The sequence below is a fragment of the Neofelis nebulosa genome, chromosome 11, assembly GCF_028018385.1.
Source record: "Neofelis nebulosa isolate mNeoNeb1 chromosome 11, mNeoNeb1.pri, whole genome shotgun sequence".
NCBI classification, from domain to species: Eukaryota; Metazoa; Chordata; class Mammalia; order Carnivora; family Felidae; genus Neofelis; species Neofelis nebulosa.
This window is the reverse complement of record NC_080792.1, coordinates 25,477,878-25,492,797: the sequence shown is the minus strand read 5'-3', so window position 1 is coordinate 25,492,797 and position 14,920 is coordinate 25,477,878. Positions and strand designations below refer to the sequence as shown.

Genomic DNA, 14,920 nt, shown 5'->3' with positions numbered 1-14,920 from the left:
GGGTGGCTCGGTCAGTTAAGTGACCAACTTTTGACTCGGCTCAGGTAAGATCTCATAGTTGTGAGATCGAGCCCTGATTCGGGCTCCTCACTGGGCGTGAAGCCTGCTTAAGATTCTCCCTCTTCTTATGCATCCCTGTCCCACTCGCTAGTGTGCACAGGCGTGCTCTCTCAAACAAAAACAAAACCACACCCACACCAGGACCCACAAACTCTTTGACGTGATCAATTACCATCTTCAATATACAAAAGAAGATAAAACAAATCCCGGCTGAGCCAGAACTTACAAGAGTGGAATATCAGTGATTAACTGCATCAAACAACAGAGCAATTCTTCCAAAAGATCTTCAGCGTCAGAACCTGGTAAGACACATAAATGGTTTTTTAACAAAGCGTAAAACAGAATTGAGCTTTTAGTCCAGTCTTCATTTCTAATAAGAATAACAACAGTTATGATTACATAAAGTCAGATGCTGTATGTTGACCTCTAATAAAATCCGAACCATGAGCAAGTTAGCACATACTACGATCTTCATCTAGTATAGGAATTTTGAACGTTAGCTATTAAGTATGTAACTTTTAACACATCAAAGTCTCTTATGGTTCTGTAGGGCGGCAGTTTTCAAATCTCTTATTTTACACCATGTTGTTTCATATAAAATCTTACACTAAAGTGAAATATATAAAATAGGCCAAAAAATCAACCTGCTCTAGCTACTCTGTTTGCATCATGAGTAGAATACCTATACTTCTTCCCCCCAATAAACACGTGACCAAACGCTGGATCTCCTTGATGGGCCCCAGAGCACCTTTCTGAACCCGTGGGGCTCCACAGATCACAGACCGAAACCGACCAAGAGGCCAACCACCCCTCTACAAGTAAAGAGCCAAAGGTAAAATGTTATTCCTGAGTCACAGAGGAAGTGGCAATGGTAGGATGCAAAAGAAGCATCCAGAAGAAATGCTCCTCTGTCCCAAACTGCTCTAAGTGACCATCTCATTTCCAAAGTCAATCAAATCAGCAGCTCACGTGACTTCTGGCTGGGGATGCTACTGACACCTACTCCTTCACAGAATTCTTTCTCCCCTCAGGTCCTACGACACCTGATTTCCAATCTACTTCTTTTTCTATTCGTTCTCAGGATCCACTTCCTTAGCATTTCTGTCGACTACTGCGGTGTTACTGGCTTCCTCTCTTCCTGCTCCCTATGTCCTCCTTCATCAACCATCACTTACACATGGGTGATTCCTACACCTGCACTTCTCCTCTTGGCCTCACCACTGAACTGCTTATCTCTATATCCAATGGCCTACTGGCCATCTCCACCTAGATGCTTCGGTAGTACCCCAACTCCGTGTGTTCAAACCTGACCCCATCTTTCCCAATGCTTGAAATCCAACTATTCTTTCTACTTTCTTCTGGTGACTGCATCAAGAAGCCAGGGCCAAACCCAGACTATGGTCCCGTAGCTTTCTTAACCAATCTCTAGGTCCACTCTAGGCAGGCACAGCCTACCTCTCTCACGGTTCCTCTTTTCTGCACTCCTCGTCAGGCTTCTGTTACTTCATCACCTCAGCTCAGTTAAACCAGCTCACTAAACTCAAACTCACTCCTGATCTTCTTTCAACTCCCACCTTCAATTTTCCTCCTCTCCAACCCAGACTCCAGCCTGCTGCCAGACAGAGCTAACCCAACTCCTTCCTTTCCCTCTCCTGGCTTACTTCCTTTCAACTACTTTAAGCTGAATACGAGGCATCAGAAAAAACTCCACGTCGGGGCGCCTGGGTGGCGCAGTCGGTTAAGCGTCCGACTTCAGCCAGGTCACGATCTCGCGGTCCGTGAGTTCGAGCCCCGCGTCGGGCTCTGGGCTGATGGCTCGGAGCCTGGAGCCTGTTTCCGATTCTGTGTCTCCCTCTCTCTCTGCCCCTCCCCCGTTCATGCTCTGTCTCTCTCTGTCCCAAAAATAAATAAAAAACGTTGAAAAAAAAAAATTTAAAAAAAGAAAAAACTCCACGTGCAAAAGTACCGCAGGCCAGACGCTTCAAGACACAGGCCCTGTACTCCTTTCTACCATGACCCTTCCCCATTATTCACAATTTATACTCCAACAACACAACTTATATTCAGACCAAATCGGCTACCTGCAACACGCCATTTCATGCCTCCTCAACAACATTCCCTCTGCCGAGCCTGCCCTCCGACGATAAAAACCTGACTTTTTTAAGGGCCAATTTTTATCCATCTGAATCCTCACAGCCTTCCTCTCCTCCATAAAACCCAACTCTCCTGCCTCACTCTGAGTAAAAATAATCATCTACAAAGCACCTTGCCTTATGCATGGGCCTTTCACTGCATGTGTTGGTTACATTATGCCCTGATTCCTGTCTCTATGTGGGAAGGCTCCTCCTGGACTCTGTACTTCTCGAGGATGAGGACTGACAAAGAGCTTCACACACACACCATATACACTAAAGACATGTCTGCTGAACTAAATTAACCCAGGCGTCTAGGAGAAATCTAGTGGTTATTCTGAGGCATCAGCGCACTTGGAGCTTCAAAGTTTAGCAATTCTTTTTTCTAGACCACCATACGACCCGGTACTCAGAAATTATGAAGAAATTCCTTCCTGCCTTGCTACAAACACAACTGGAACAGTAACCCTCTGAGAGGTAAACGCAGAACTTGAAGAAAATACTAAATCACACTGACCACAACGATCAGTGCTAGAAAGAACACACAGCAAGAATCAAGTTCAATAACTACCTTAAATCTATTCGAGCAGTGCCAGGCTTAGCTCAACTAGTGAAGAAAGTAAAATCTGGAGATATGTAACACTGGTCTCTGAGGCTGCACCACAAAAAGTACACATAACTAAAATCCTTCTCATTGCAAAAGCCGTCCAACATAACCCAAGTGAGCCAATAACCTACTCCAAGTTGATTTGCTGGCATACAATCTATACCCAATTCAAGCTTGCTGCAATGTCATTCACTGGCTCATCCTACAGAACAGAGTGACACAGACCCAAGTAAGGACATTTAAAATCAATCATTGATTCCCTGAAGAACATTTCAGACCAAATCAGCAGGCCACTTGAACGGTGTCCCCTGTTCAGCCAAGTAGTCAGCAGTCTGTTAATTACAGAATGTGAGGGAACAAATGCTGAGGACCCACACATAGTTGGATTTTTTCCTTTCAGGGGTATAAACACATCTCATTCTCAACTCTTAACACCCTGAGGAGGACTTTGTATTCTATGTCACATGCCATCCAAATCCTGACTTCGGCCAAGATTACAGCGTAGGTCAATTAAGGAGTCTATTCACAGCTTTGTCATCAACCTACCAATGAAAATGACGATAAATACATTTCATGCAAGTGAAAGGTACCATTTCAAGGCCAAAACTCTAACAGAAGACAAGAATAAGCAATTTTCAGTTGAAATCTCAGACAACTTCCACTTCCTAAAACAAAATATCCCTACAGAATACCATATTCTTATGTCTGGGACTAATCTAGAAGCAGATAATTGTGTATCAAGTGAAGATGGACAAGATCCGACTGCTTACCAGATCTGATGTCCAAGCAGTGTTTCTATCACTCAGCTTTCATTTGAGGCCAAATATCTTCCTTAGTGCCAATAAAAACAAGTAGATATAAACTCACCTGCCAAAAATTATAGTACCACTCATGCCTTTCTCACAGGAAAGAGAATCTAGAAAGTCCTTGAAATCTTCAAGTCAGTGGCAAAGTAAATTGAAGTTCTATGAGCGAAGGACTTTGAAGAGATTCAGTGTGTTTACTATATTGTGAAGTTTTATACCCAGAGTTTTTCTCTCTTAAAGAGTTTTAAATTGCTTCTTATAGCTTCAGTCAAATAGGCTCATATTTTCAATGTTAGCTTCTCTGAGATAACATTCATAGCTAATATTTACTGAGTACTCTACCCTTTGAGAGGCACTGTGCCAAGCATTTCATTCCTTATTCCACATTAATCATGACAATAGCTTTTTCTGTTTTTTAAGATTTTATTTTTATGTAATCTCTGCACCCAACATGGGGCTTGAACTCACAACCTTCAGGTCAAGAGTTGTACAGCCCACCAACTGAGCCAGCCAGGCATCCCGCCTGACAATAACTCTTCAGAAGTAGATATGATCATCACCATTGTATTACAGACAAAGAAACCAAGGGTCAGAGAGGTCAGTTTACTTACAGTAAGTGGTAGAGACTAGATTTGAACCCAAATCCAGACGGACTCATAGAAAGAAAACAAAAACAAAAACAAAAACAAAGAAACAAACAAAAACATTATGAATGATTTTTAAAGACCTGTTTCTACACAAAGTTGGAAAAAACCTGGTCCAACAACCCATGATTCACTGAAGACCCTAAATACAAACCCCTGGTAAATGAATGAGGGGAGAGATATGAAATACCCTATGTTAGGTACACATGAAGGTGACATGTTACACATTCATGAATGCATACTGGAAGTCTTTGATTTAAATATCCCATTTAGAAGGGCACCTGGGTGGCTCAGTTGGTTGAGTGACCGACTCATGATCCCAGAGTCGTGGGATCAGGCCCCGCGACAGGCTCCACACTGTGGAGTGTGCATAAGATTCTCTATCTCTCTCAGCTCCTCTCCCCTGCTTGTGCTCACTCTCTCTAAAAAAAAAAAGAAGAAGAAGAAGAAGAAGAAGAAGAAAGAAAGAAAGAAAGAAAGAAAGAAAGAAAGAAAGAAAGAAAGAAAGAAAGAAAGAAAGAAAAAATAGGGAATGCCAACTGGTGCAGCCACTCTGGAAAACAGTATGGAGGTTCCTCAAAAAATTAAAAATATTAGACACAGCAATTGCACTACTAGGTATTTATCCAAAGGATACAAAAATGCTGATTTGAAGGGGGCACATGCACCCCAATGTTTATAGCAGCACTGTCACCAATAGTCAAATTGTGGAAAGAGCCCAAATGTCCACTGACAAATGGGTAAAGAAAACATGATGTGTATATATCTACATACAATGGAATATTACTCAGCAATCAAAAAGAATGAAATCTTGTCATTTGCAACAACATGGATGGAACTAGAGGGTACTATGCTAAGGGAAATAAGCCAGTCAGGGAAAAACAAATATATGATTTCAAGAAACAACACAGATGAAAATAGGGGAAGGGAAGGAAAAATAAGACAAAAACAGAGGGAGGCAAACCATAAGAGCCTCTTAAATACAGAGAACAAATTGAAGGTTGCTGGGGGGGTGTTGGGTAGGGCGGTGGGCTAAATGGATGATGGGCATTAAAGAAGGCACTCGCTGGGCTGAGCACTAGGTGTTGTATGTAAGTGATGAATCACTAAATTCTACTCCTGAAACCATTATTATACTACATGTTACTAACTTGGGTTTAAATAAAGTTAAAAATTAAAATTAAAATTAAAAAGAGAAAACTACCTAAGTTAGAAATAACCTCAAACAATGAATAAATAGAAACTGTTATTGTGAGTATTATGCAGAACAAGGCCACTGAAATCCTACTTCTATACCAGGGGTTCCCCGTTTTGAAGCCCTAACCCTGCTTCTCTGGTCGCTATGAGTGACGCCAGGGGAAGGAGCAAAGACCAGATGACAGCCACGGTCCCTTCCAACTCCAGGCATCTCCACTTGAAACTGAGCTGTTCAGTCCCCATGCAGTACGTGCTAAAACACCACACTCTCCTTAGGGAGGGAACCAGAGGAGAGCAAGATACTGTTAAAATCAAATACCTTCCACCAAAGTAGGAGGGGAAAGGGAGAGGGAGAAAATCATGAAAAAAGCACTCACTCGAGGAAGAGGGAAAGAAACATCACTAAAGGAAAACAAAGCAGCAGCCAGAGAAAAACCTATGGGTCATTTAAATCAGGTAGCATGGAAATATTAAAACACAGAGAGCTCACTGCTGTTTCCTTTTGCATGTAGAAAGCTGCCAGTTTCTAAATGCTGCTTAAAGCCACACTGTGCCAAACACAAGCATTAAAAATATAATCAAGAACTAACAGAGCCATATGCCACAAACAGGTTCCCAAAGTGCCTCAAAAGCTTAGAGCAAAACTGACTTCCTTAAGGTAGAGGACACATAAGCTGGACTGTATTTACTATAAACTTATATTCAGAAAACCATGGTAAAGTCTGTAATTGGCAGTTTTATTTGTGAAACTAATATTGGAATTATTCCAAATTTTTTTTAAATTTTTTATTTATTTTTGATAGAGAGAGACAGAGCACAAGTGGGGGAGGGGCAGAGAGAGGCGGAGACACAGAATCCGAAGCCGGCTCCAGGCTCCAAGCTGTCAGCACAGAGCCTGACGTGGGGCTCGAACTCACCGACCGCGAGATCATTACCTGGGCTGAAGTCGGACACCCAACCGACTGAGCCACCCAGGGGCTCCTGGAATTATTCTAAAATATTAAAAATCATATTGAAACTTCTAATGAGCAAAATCGAACATGCTTCTATAAAATAATCATAAGTTAAGGGAAAGCAGATGGACTCACTCATTTCTAAAATGAAAACTGATCTACATTTTAATGTATTACACTATTTGTAAGCCTGTGCCCCACACATTCCAATAAAATCTGCAATCATTCCGGCTGCCTGCTATTACTACAATCAAATGGAAATGTTTCTAATCATACTCAAGGATAATGTAGTCTTCCAGGTTTAATAAAAATACGCCTTTTTTATTTCTCAGTTGAGTAGAGTATAAACACTGCTGATAACAGAAAAGAGTAGAAAACAGTTTCGTGGTACATTGTAAAAAGTTCAGAAACAGATTTTAGTGAGTAACCACGAGCTAAATAGAATATATATGCGACAAGGTATTGTACTGCATAATACGTACTTAGATTCTAGGCCAATTGAAAGTTCTATCCTCTTAAATTCTACCTTTGTTATTTTTTTGCATTCAATTTATACCAAAAAAATAAATAAATGTCCCTACTTCTACCACCCCCAATCCCCCAATCTGTTCTTTCCATCTATGAGCCTGATATATGTATAATATTATTTAGCTTCCACATATAAGAGAGATCATATGGTATTTGTCTCTGACTTATTTCACATAGCCTAATGCCCTCAAGGCTCATACACATTGTCGGTAAATGACAGGATTTCGTTTTTTATAGCTGAATAATATCCCGTTGTGTATATATACTACATCATCTTTGTCCACTCATCCATCAATGGACACGTAGGCTATTTCCATATCTTGGGTAATGCAAATAATGCTGAAATGAACATGCAGGTACATACATTTTTTTTTTTTAATTAGTGTTTTCCTTTTTTTCAAATACCCAGAAATGGAACTGCTGGGTCATAGGGTAGTTCTGTTTTTAATTTTTTTGAGTAATCTCCGTACTGTTTTCCATAGTGGTTACACCAACAGTGTGCTGCATTCCCATCAACAGTACACAAGGGCTCACCTTTTCTCCACATTCTTGCCAACACTTGCTATTTCTAGCCTTTTTTGACCAGAGGCATTCCAACAGGTGTGAGGTGATATCTCACCAAGGTTTTGATTTGCATCTCCCAGATAATTAGTGATGTTGAGCATCTTTTCATGTACCTCTTTGCCATTTGTCTTCTTCGGTAAAATGTCTATTCAGATCGTCTGCCCATTTGTAATCAGATTATTTTTCCCTATTGAGTTGTAATATATAATACATAATACATATGTGTATATATATATTATATATAGTGTGTATATATGTACATATATGTATATATGTATATAATATATATTATATATTTATGATAGCACTATGGTTTATTAAGCTGTGCCTTAGTACAGATGTTGGGGCCCCATGGCACTCCTGAAGTAGAAAGCCCAGAATTCCTGCCAATTGTTCTTGAGCAATGACACCAGGAAACTGACAGCTGTTGTATGCAAGCTTATCATCTATAACGTTCATGCCAGACACAGCACCTTCTTCATCTGGACTTTGATCGTGGACTTCACTTCATCCATTCTGGCCACCATGTTCTCACTGTGGGTCAGCAAGGAAGGGAACTTGCCAGCCTTATTAAGTCCTGGGCCCAGGATTCACAGGATCTGCTCGATCAAAGATTATGAAGCCAAAAAGGCATCATACTTCTTGGCCAGCTTCTTGCCTAGTTTTTTATTCCTGTTGAGTTCTTCAGCACATCAATGTCCATGTGGGGAATATCCACAGCCTTGGCCTCACCAAGTGTTGCTGGTCCCCCAAAACACATACAGAGACTTCAGGCAGGGAGTGGACTTAAGCCCAATGGTGCCTAAGAAGCATTTGTCCTTCTGAGAGCCACAGATATTCAAGGTGATATGCAGCTCCACCATCTCCCAAAACTTCCAGGACCCACGCTGGTTCCCGGGCAGGACTTCCCGCACCGCCTCGTATAGGGTGTTATGGGAGGCTTTGCAGCTTGTGGTGCCATGCCCTGCAAGAACCCGAAAAGAGGTCAAAACTGTTGAATCCTTAGGCTTTTTTGTCGTTGTTATTGTTAAGTAAGCTTTATGCCCAACTTGGGCTTGAACTCATGACCCTGAGATCAAGAGTCTATGTTCCACCAACTGAGCCAGCCAGGCGCTGAGTCCTTTTATATTTTGGATATTAGCCCCTTATCAGATATATGACTTGCAAGTAACTTCTCCCATTCAGTAAGTTGCTTTTTCATTTTCTTGATGGTTTCCTTTGCTGGGTAGAAACTGGTTAGTTTGATGTGGTCCCACCTGTTTATTTTCACTTTTGGGGTCAGATTCAAAAAAGTCATCTCTAAGACCTATATCAAGGGGCTTACCACCTATATCTTCTTCTAGGAATTCTATGGTTTCAGGTCCTACATTCAAGCCTTTAATCCACTTTGAATTAATTTTTGTGTTTAGTATGAGATAGGGGTCCAGTTTCATTCTATCTATTTATTTATGTTTTTAAGTTTACATCAAAGTTAGTTAGCATATAGTGCAACAATATTTTTTTCAGGAATAGATTAATGACCCTTACCTTTAGCCTATCCCCCCTCCTACAACCCCTCCAGCAAACCTCTTGTTTGTTCTCTATATTTCAGAATCCCTTATGTTTTGTTCCCCTCCCTGTTTTTATATTATTTTTGCTTCACTTGCCTTATGTTCATCTGTTTTGTATCCTAAAGTCCTCATATGAGTGAAGTCATATGAAATTTGTCTTTCTCTAATTTCACTTAGCCTAATACCCTCTAGTTCCATCCACATAGTTGCAAATGGCAAGATTTCATTCTTTTTGATGGCCGAGTAATACTCCATTGTGTGTCTGTGTGTGTGTGTGTGTGTGTGTACACATACCACATCTTTATCCATTCATCCATCGATGGACATATGGGCTCTTTCCATACTTTGGCTATTGTCGATAGCGCTGCTATAAACATTGGGGTGCATGTGCCCCTTCGAAACAGCACATCTGTATCCCTTGGATAAACACCTAGTAGTGCAACTGCTGGGTCGTAGGGTAGTTCTATTTTTAATTTTTTGAGGAACCTCCAGACTGTTTTCCAGAGTAGCTGCACCAGTTTGCATCCCCACCAGCAGTGCAAAAGAGATCCCCCTTTTCTACATCCTGGCCAACATCTGTCGTTGCCTGAGTTGTTCATGTTAGCTATTCTGGCAGGTGTGAGGTAGTATCTCATGGTGGTTTTAATTTGTATTACCCGGATGATGAGTGATGTGGAGCATTTTTTCATGTGTTGTTTGGCCATCTGGATGTTTTCTTTGGAGAAGTGTCTATTCATGTCTTTTGCCCATTTCTTCACCAGATTGTTTTTTGGGTGTTGAGTTTGATAAGTTCTTTATAGATTTTGGATGCTAACCCTTTATCTCATACGTCGTTTGCAAATATCTTCTCCCATTCCTTTGGCTGCCTCTTAGTTTTGCTGATTATTTCCTTTGTGTGCAGAAGCTTTTCATTTTGATGAGGTCCCAATAATTCATTTTTGCTTTTGTTTCCCTTTCTTCCAGAGACGTGTTGAATAAGAAGTTGTTGCAGCTGAGGTCAAAGAGGTTTCTGCCTGCATTCTCCTCGAGGATTTTGATGGCCTCCTGTCTTAGGTCTTTCATCCATTTTGAGTTTGCTTTTGTATATGGTGTAAGAAAGTGGTCCAGGTTCATTTTTCTGCATGTCACTGTCCAGTTTTCCCAGCACCCCTTGCTGAAGAGACTGTCTTTATTTATTCCACTGGATACTCTGTCTTGCTTTGTCAAGTATTAGTTGGCCATACGTTTGTGGGTCCATTTCTGGGTTCTCTATGCTGTTCCATTGATCTGAGTGTCTGCTTTTGTGCATTTTCCGTACTGTCTTGATGATTACAGCTTTGTCATACAGCTTGAAGTCCGGGATTGTGATGCCTCCAGCATCAGTTTTCTTTTTCAAGATTACTTTGGCTATTCTTTTCTGGCTCCATACAAATTTTAGGATTGTTTGTTCTAGCTCTGTGAAGAATGCTGGTGGTATTTTTATAGGGATTGCCAGTTTCATTCTTTTGCATGTGTCTGTCCAACTTTCCCATCACTATTTACTGAAAAGACTGTCCTTTCTCTATTGTATATTTCTGGCACCTTTGTCACAAATTAAGTGACCACATATGCGTGGGTTTATTTTTGGGCTCTCTATTCTATTCCATTGATCTGTATCTGCTTTAATGCCAATACCACACTGTTTCGATCACTATAGCTTTGTGATATAGTTTGAAATCAGAAAGCAAATTATTAGTAAAGTTTAATGATTCTATTCCACTGATAACAGAAAAGAAAGAAAGAAAAAAGAAATATCACAAAACAGTATTACCTAATGTAAGGCCAAGAACAATTCAGGAGGTCCTAGAAGCACTTTTATTTTTCTGCAAAGACAGATTACAAATCTTATATGCTAAATATTTCAAAATAATAAATCCATGTTTTCTTGCGTTCTTTTTCCGGCAACTGTTTTATTTGCTTTTTACATTACTCAACTAATGAAATTAAACTGTTAAGTTTTATACTAAGACAAAAATAAACCAGACAGAAACAACGCCCCTACCCACTACACAATTTCAGGTTTACCTCTTGAGCTACAGCCTGTTCCAGGCCCTAGAGGGTAGCTCAAGCAAAGAGAAGAGAACAGTGAAATCCTGCTGCCATGGGAGCCAAAGCACCTCAGCCATCTGAAAAAATTCAAAACTAGTTTCAAAGGAGGGAGATTTACCTTTACTGCATTTAGTTAAATGAATTCATCATGGATTCTGAAGGTACTTCCAAAGAGTTTCAAAAAGGTTTTCAGCCAGAGGAGAATGAAAAGGAGAGTAGTTACATTAGAGAGGTATGATTATGGATTATTTTTTTAAATTTCCACAAATATTCTATCCTTGATCGTCTTTCCCTTGCTTTGGTCTCTCACAAGTTGGAAGTTTTTTTCAACTGCTCAGGACCCTTGGTTCCCCATTTGCTTGCCAGAAGGAAGCCAATGTTCATGGAACTTCTGCGTGCACAGGCACAGCCTGCCTCCAGGGGGAGCTTCCAGAGCTGTTCCATTGAGGGACACCCAAACAACAGCATCTCCACGTCTTTTCCGTTTGGGGTTCATTTTCTCCAGAAGAGTATGCATCAACCTTCGAGATAGTGGGTACAACCCCAGTGCCCACATTCCTGGAAGCCAAGTCAAGATGCCTCACTTTTCCATTTGTAGTGTTTGCTCTTAGCCCTGTTCTCAGTAGACCACCCCTCCACTGGGCCAGGGAGCCCCTGTATCTCGGTTCAGCCTCTTGGAGAAGAGATTCTAGTGGTTTTTTTTTTCTAAATAGGCTTCCTGCCCAGCACAGAGGCCAATGCGAGGCTTGAACTTATTATGACCCTGAGATCAAGACCTAAGAGTTGGACACTTAACTGACTGAGCTCCCCAGGTGGCCCGAAGGAGGGGGGTGGTCTTGGGTGGTCTCCTGACTGCGCAGAGCTTGGGACAGGAGCTGGGCGACCCACTGTTTCTTTCCATCACTCCTCCTGGGTGTCTGCCTTCGGAGACAGTTCCAATTCCTCAGCCCTTCCAGGGTTCTATGGCAAGAGCTGGCTGTTTCCTGGAGTTCTCCAACCCTGAAGGCATGTAGCCTTCTTCGGCTTTCACCGATCAGTTGAGTTCACCATTACGCCACTTTCCAACTTGCGAAACGTTAACACTGTGTTCCCCCTGCCTCCTCTTTAATAAGAAAATCATGACTTTCTAACAGTGCTTTTACTGATGTTTTATTGGGGCTTCAGAAGAACGCAAAGATAAACATGTAGTTTCAATCCACTATGCTTGAGGGCAGTATGATTTTTTAGAATAAATTTATATCGAACTAGTTTATGCCAAGGAAACGTGGTTAAGTGAGCCTTTGCATGGACCCGACAACCTCCAGCGTCTTTTCTACCTACTCTCTGCACAGCCATAACTGACCACCACGCTCCACATTCTGCTGTCCCCAGCTCTTGGCACATGACCCATGTCCTTCATGCCCTCAACGCCCACCCACACCACCACCTGCTCACAGGCACACATGGTATGCTCCTTCAAAGCACCCCGCTCTGTGCTCTCGATCCTAGCATCCCCCACTTCCCTGGGCTTTCGTTTCAGCTCGTTCCCCCTCTTTTTTTTTCTTCTCTCTTCAGTCTCTCAATCTTCAAAGCTTCTTTCCTCATTTATTTTTTTTTATTTTTTTAATGTTTATTTATTTTTGAGAGAGAGAGAGAGAGAGAGAGAGAGAGAGAGAGACAGAGCATGAGTGGGAGAGGGGCAGAGAGAGAGGAAGACATAGAATTCGAAACAGGCTCCAGGCTCTGAGCCGTCAGCGCAGAGTCTGACGCGGGACTCGAACTCATGGACTGTGAGATCATGACCTGAGCCAAAGTCGGACATTTAACTGACTGAGCCACCCAGGCACCCCACTTCTTCCCCCATTTAAAAAAAATGTAAAAATGTTTGTAAATAAACTGTAATTGCCTTCCACTGGGGGCAATATTAGTGGAGTAGTTACTCCAAAGAGGCCTCCTATACAAAACAAGTAGTTCTTGGCTAAAATAACTCTTTTTAGTGCATTGATGGGCTTCCAGAAAGTAAAGGAAATCTCTAAGGACCCCTGCACCATAACCAAAAAGCACAACCACAGGCGAACAAACTGGCTTGAATCCAGAGTAAAACACTGGGCAGTAAACAAACTCTAAGGGTAGGGTGACCCTGATGATGAACAATGGTACAAGGCCGTATGGGTTGCCACTGGGAAGCTGAACCTGAGATGGCACATTAGGCCCAGAACCTCTGGAGGAGACTTAATGGCCTCAGGTGATGCAGCCCTAGAACCCTCCAGCAGCAAATGCAAATCCCTCCCTGATTTGGGGCCTCAGATTAAGATCCAACCAGCAAAAGCTCACAACCAACATCCTCAAATACATAAGGAAACAAAGTGTTCGCAAAAACAAACTATACACGCAAACCCCTAAGGACTTCAAATATCGGATTTAGGAGATGCAAAATGTAAAATAAGTATCAGAGGTGATGGAAGATGATACCGAGAACCGCAGGACACTAGGAGGAACAGAACTCACACCGAAGGCAAAGGGGAAACAGAAACCGTTTTGTCGCGCTTCCTGGTTTCCCCTAGGGCTAGCTTTGTCCCCTCTGACTATTCTCAAAGACAGGGAAGAGCACCAAGAGTTATAGGTACAAGAGGATACAAATTCTGCGCAGCGAACCATCTATTACCACATCATCCACAGCCCGTGGGGAAATGTTCACCGAGGACATCCTCACAAATTTCTGTTACAAACTGGGAGCTTACTGGCAGTCACATTAGCCTCGGAAAGAAGGCTTCCCTGAACATGCCAGCAATATCCATCTCGCCGCAGCAGTTTGACAAGGAATTGGAACAAAAATCCTGTAGGGTGTGGTAACCTAAAATCCATCCTAAATCCTAAAATCCGACAATCCTAAAATCCCACAGCTGACTGCGCTCAATTGTTTGTAGATGGTCCTGTACTTCCGTCAATTCAACCTTCAAACAACCAAACTGCATACTATCTACACCTGCAGCCTTCTGCATACCTGATGCGGATATGCACATACAAGCTGATAAGTGGATGTTTTTAGGTACTGCATAATGACGTCTTTTTTTTTTTTTTTACCATTTAACAGTATGTATGCAATCATTTAATTTTATTACTTTTATAAACTGTAAAAAGACATTGATAGAAAATGTAAAAAGGACTTAGATCGCTGATAAGTAGAAATGTCAAGGGGTGCCTGAGTGGCTCAGTTGGTTAAGTGTCTGACTTCGGCTCAGGCTATGATCTTGTGGTTCATGAGTTCGAGCCCCGCATCGGGATCTGTAATGACAGCTCAGAGTCTGAAGCCTGCTTTGGATTCTGTGTCTCCCTCTCTCTCTGCCCTTCCCCTGCTTGCACTCTGTCTCTCTCTCGCTCTCTCTCTCAAAAATAAATAAAACATTAAATTTTTTTTTAAATTTTTTAAGTAAATAAAGTACAATATATGCATAATTGCTTTGTTGGGTTTGTAGGTTCTTGGCTGGCTTAGCTCTCAGGCCCCATGAAGCAAACACGCACTCCATTCCTGCTGCTACCCCTTTGGTGGAAAGGTTTGCACCTCCCTGCCTAGGGCTGCTTTGGCACTTTCGGTACCACAAAAACGAAGCCTAGCATTAACAAAATTAACACATGCCAGACAGAATTCTGATTAAAAGCTCTGTTTAAGCATCCGTGTATGTTTAACAAATACAGATTATCACAGTAGTAAACTGAACATATTTCTCTCTTGAAACTCAGAATCAACATATAAAGCTCTAGGTAGGGGGCGCCTGGGTGGTTCAGTCAGTTGAGTGTCCGACTCCTGATTTCAACTCAGGTCATGATCTCCT

At 41.8% G+C, this 14,920-nt stretch overlaps 1 protein-coding gene and 1 pseudogene across 8 annotated transcripts in view; both read right to left on the bottom strand.

Moving 5' to 3' along the window:
* DYM (dymeclin) overlaps nt 1–14,920 on the bottom strand; it is a 357,662-nt gene that overhangs the window by 270,895 nt on the left and 71,847 nt on the right. For all 8 annotated transcript variants that reach the window (XM_058692153.1, XM_058692154.1, XM_058692152.1 and 5 more), the window contains one exon: nt 287–359. In XM_058692153.1, coding sequence (XP_058548136.1) covers nt 287–359 — 73 coding nt within the window. The remainder of the gene's footprint in view (nt 1–286; nt 360–14,920) is intronic.
* LOC131489825 (large ribosomal subunit protein uL1-like) lies at nt 4,737–12,552 on the bottom strand (annotated as a pseudogene).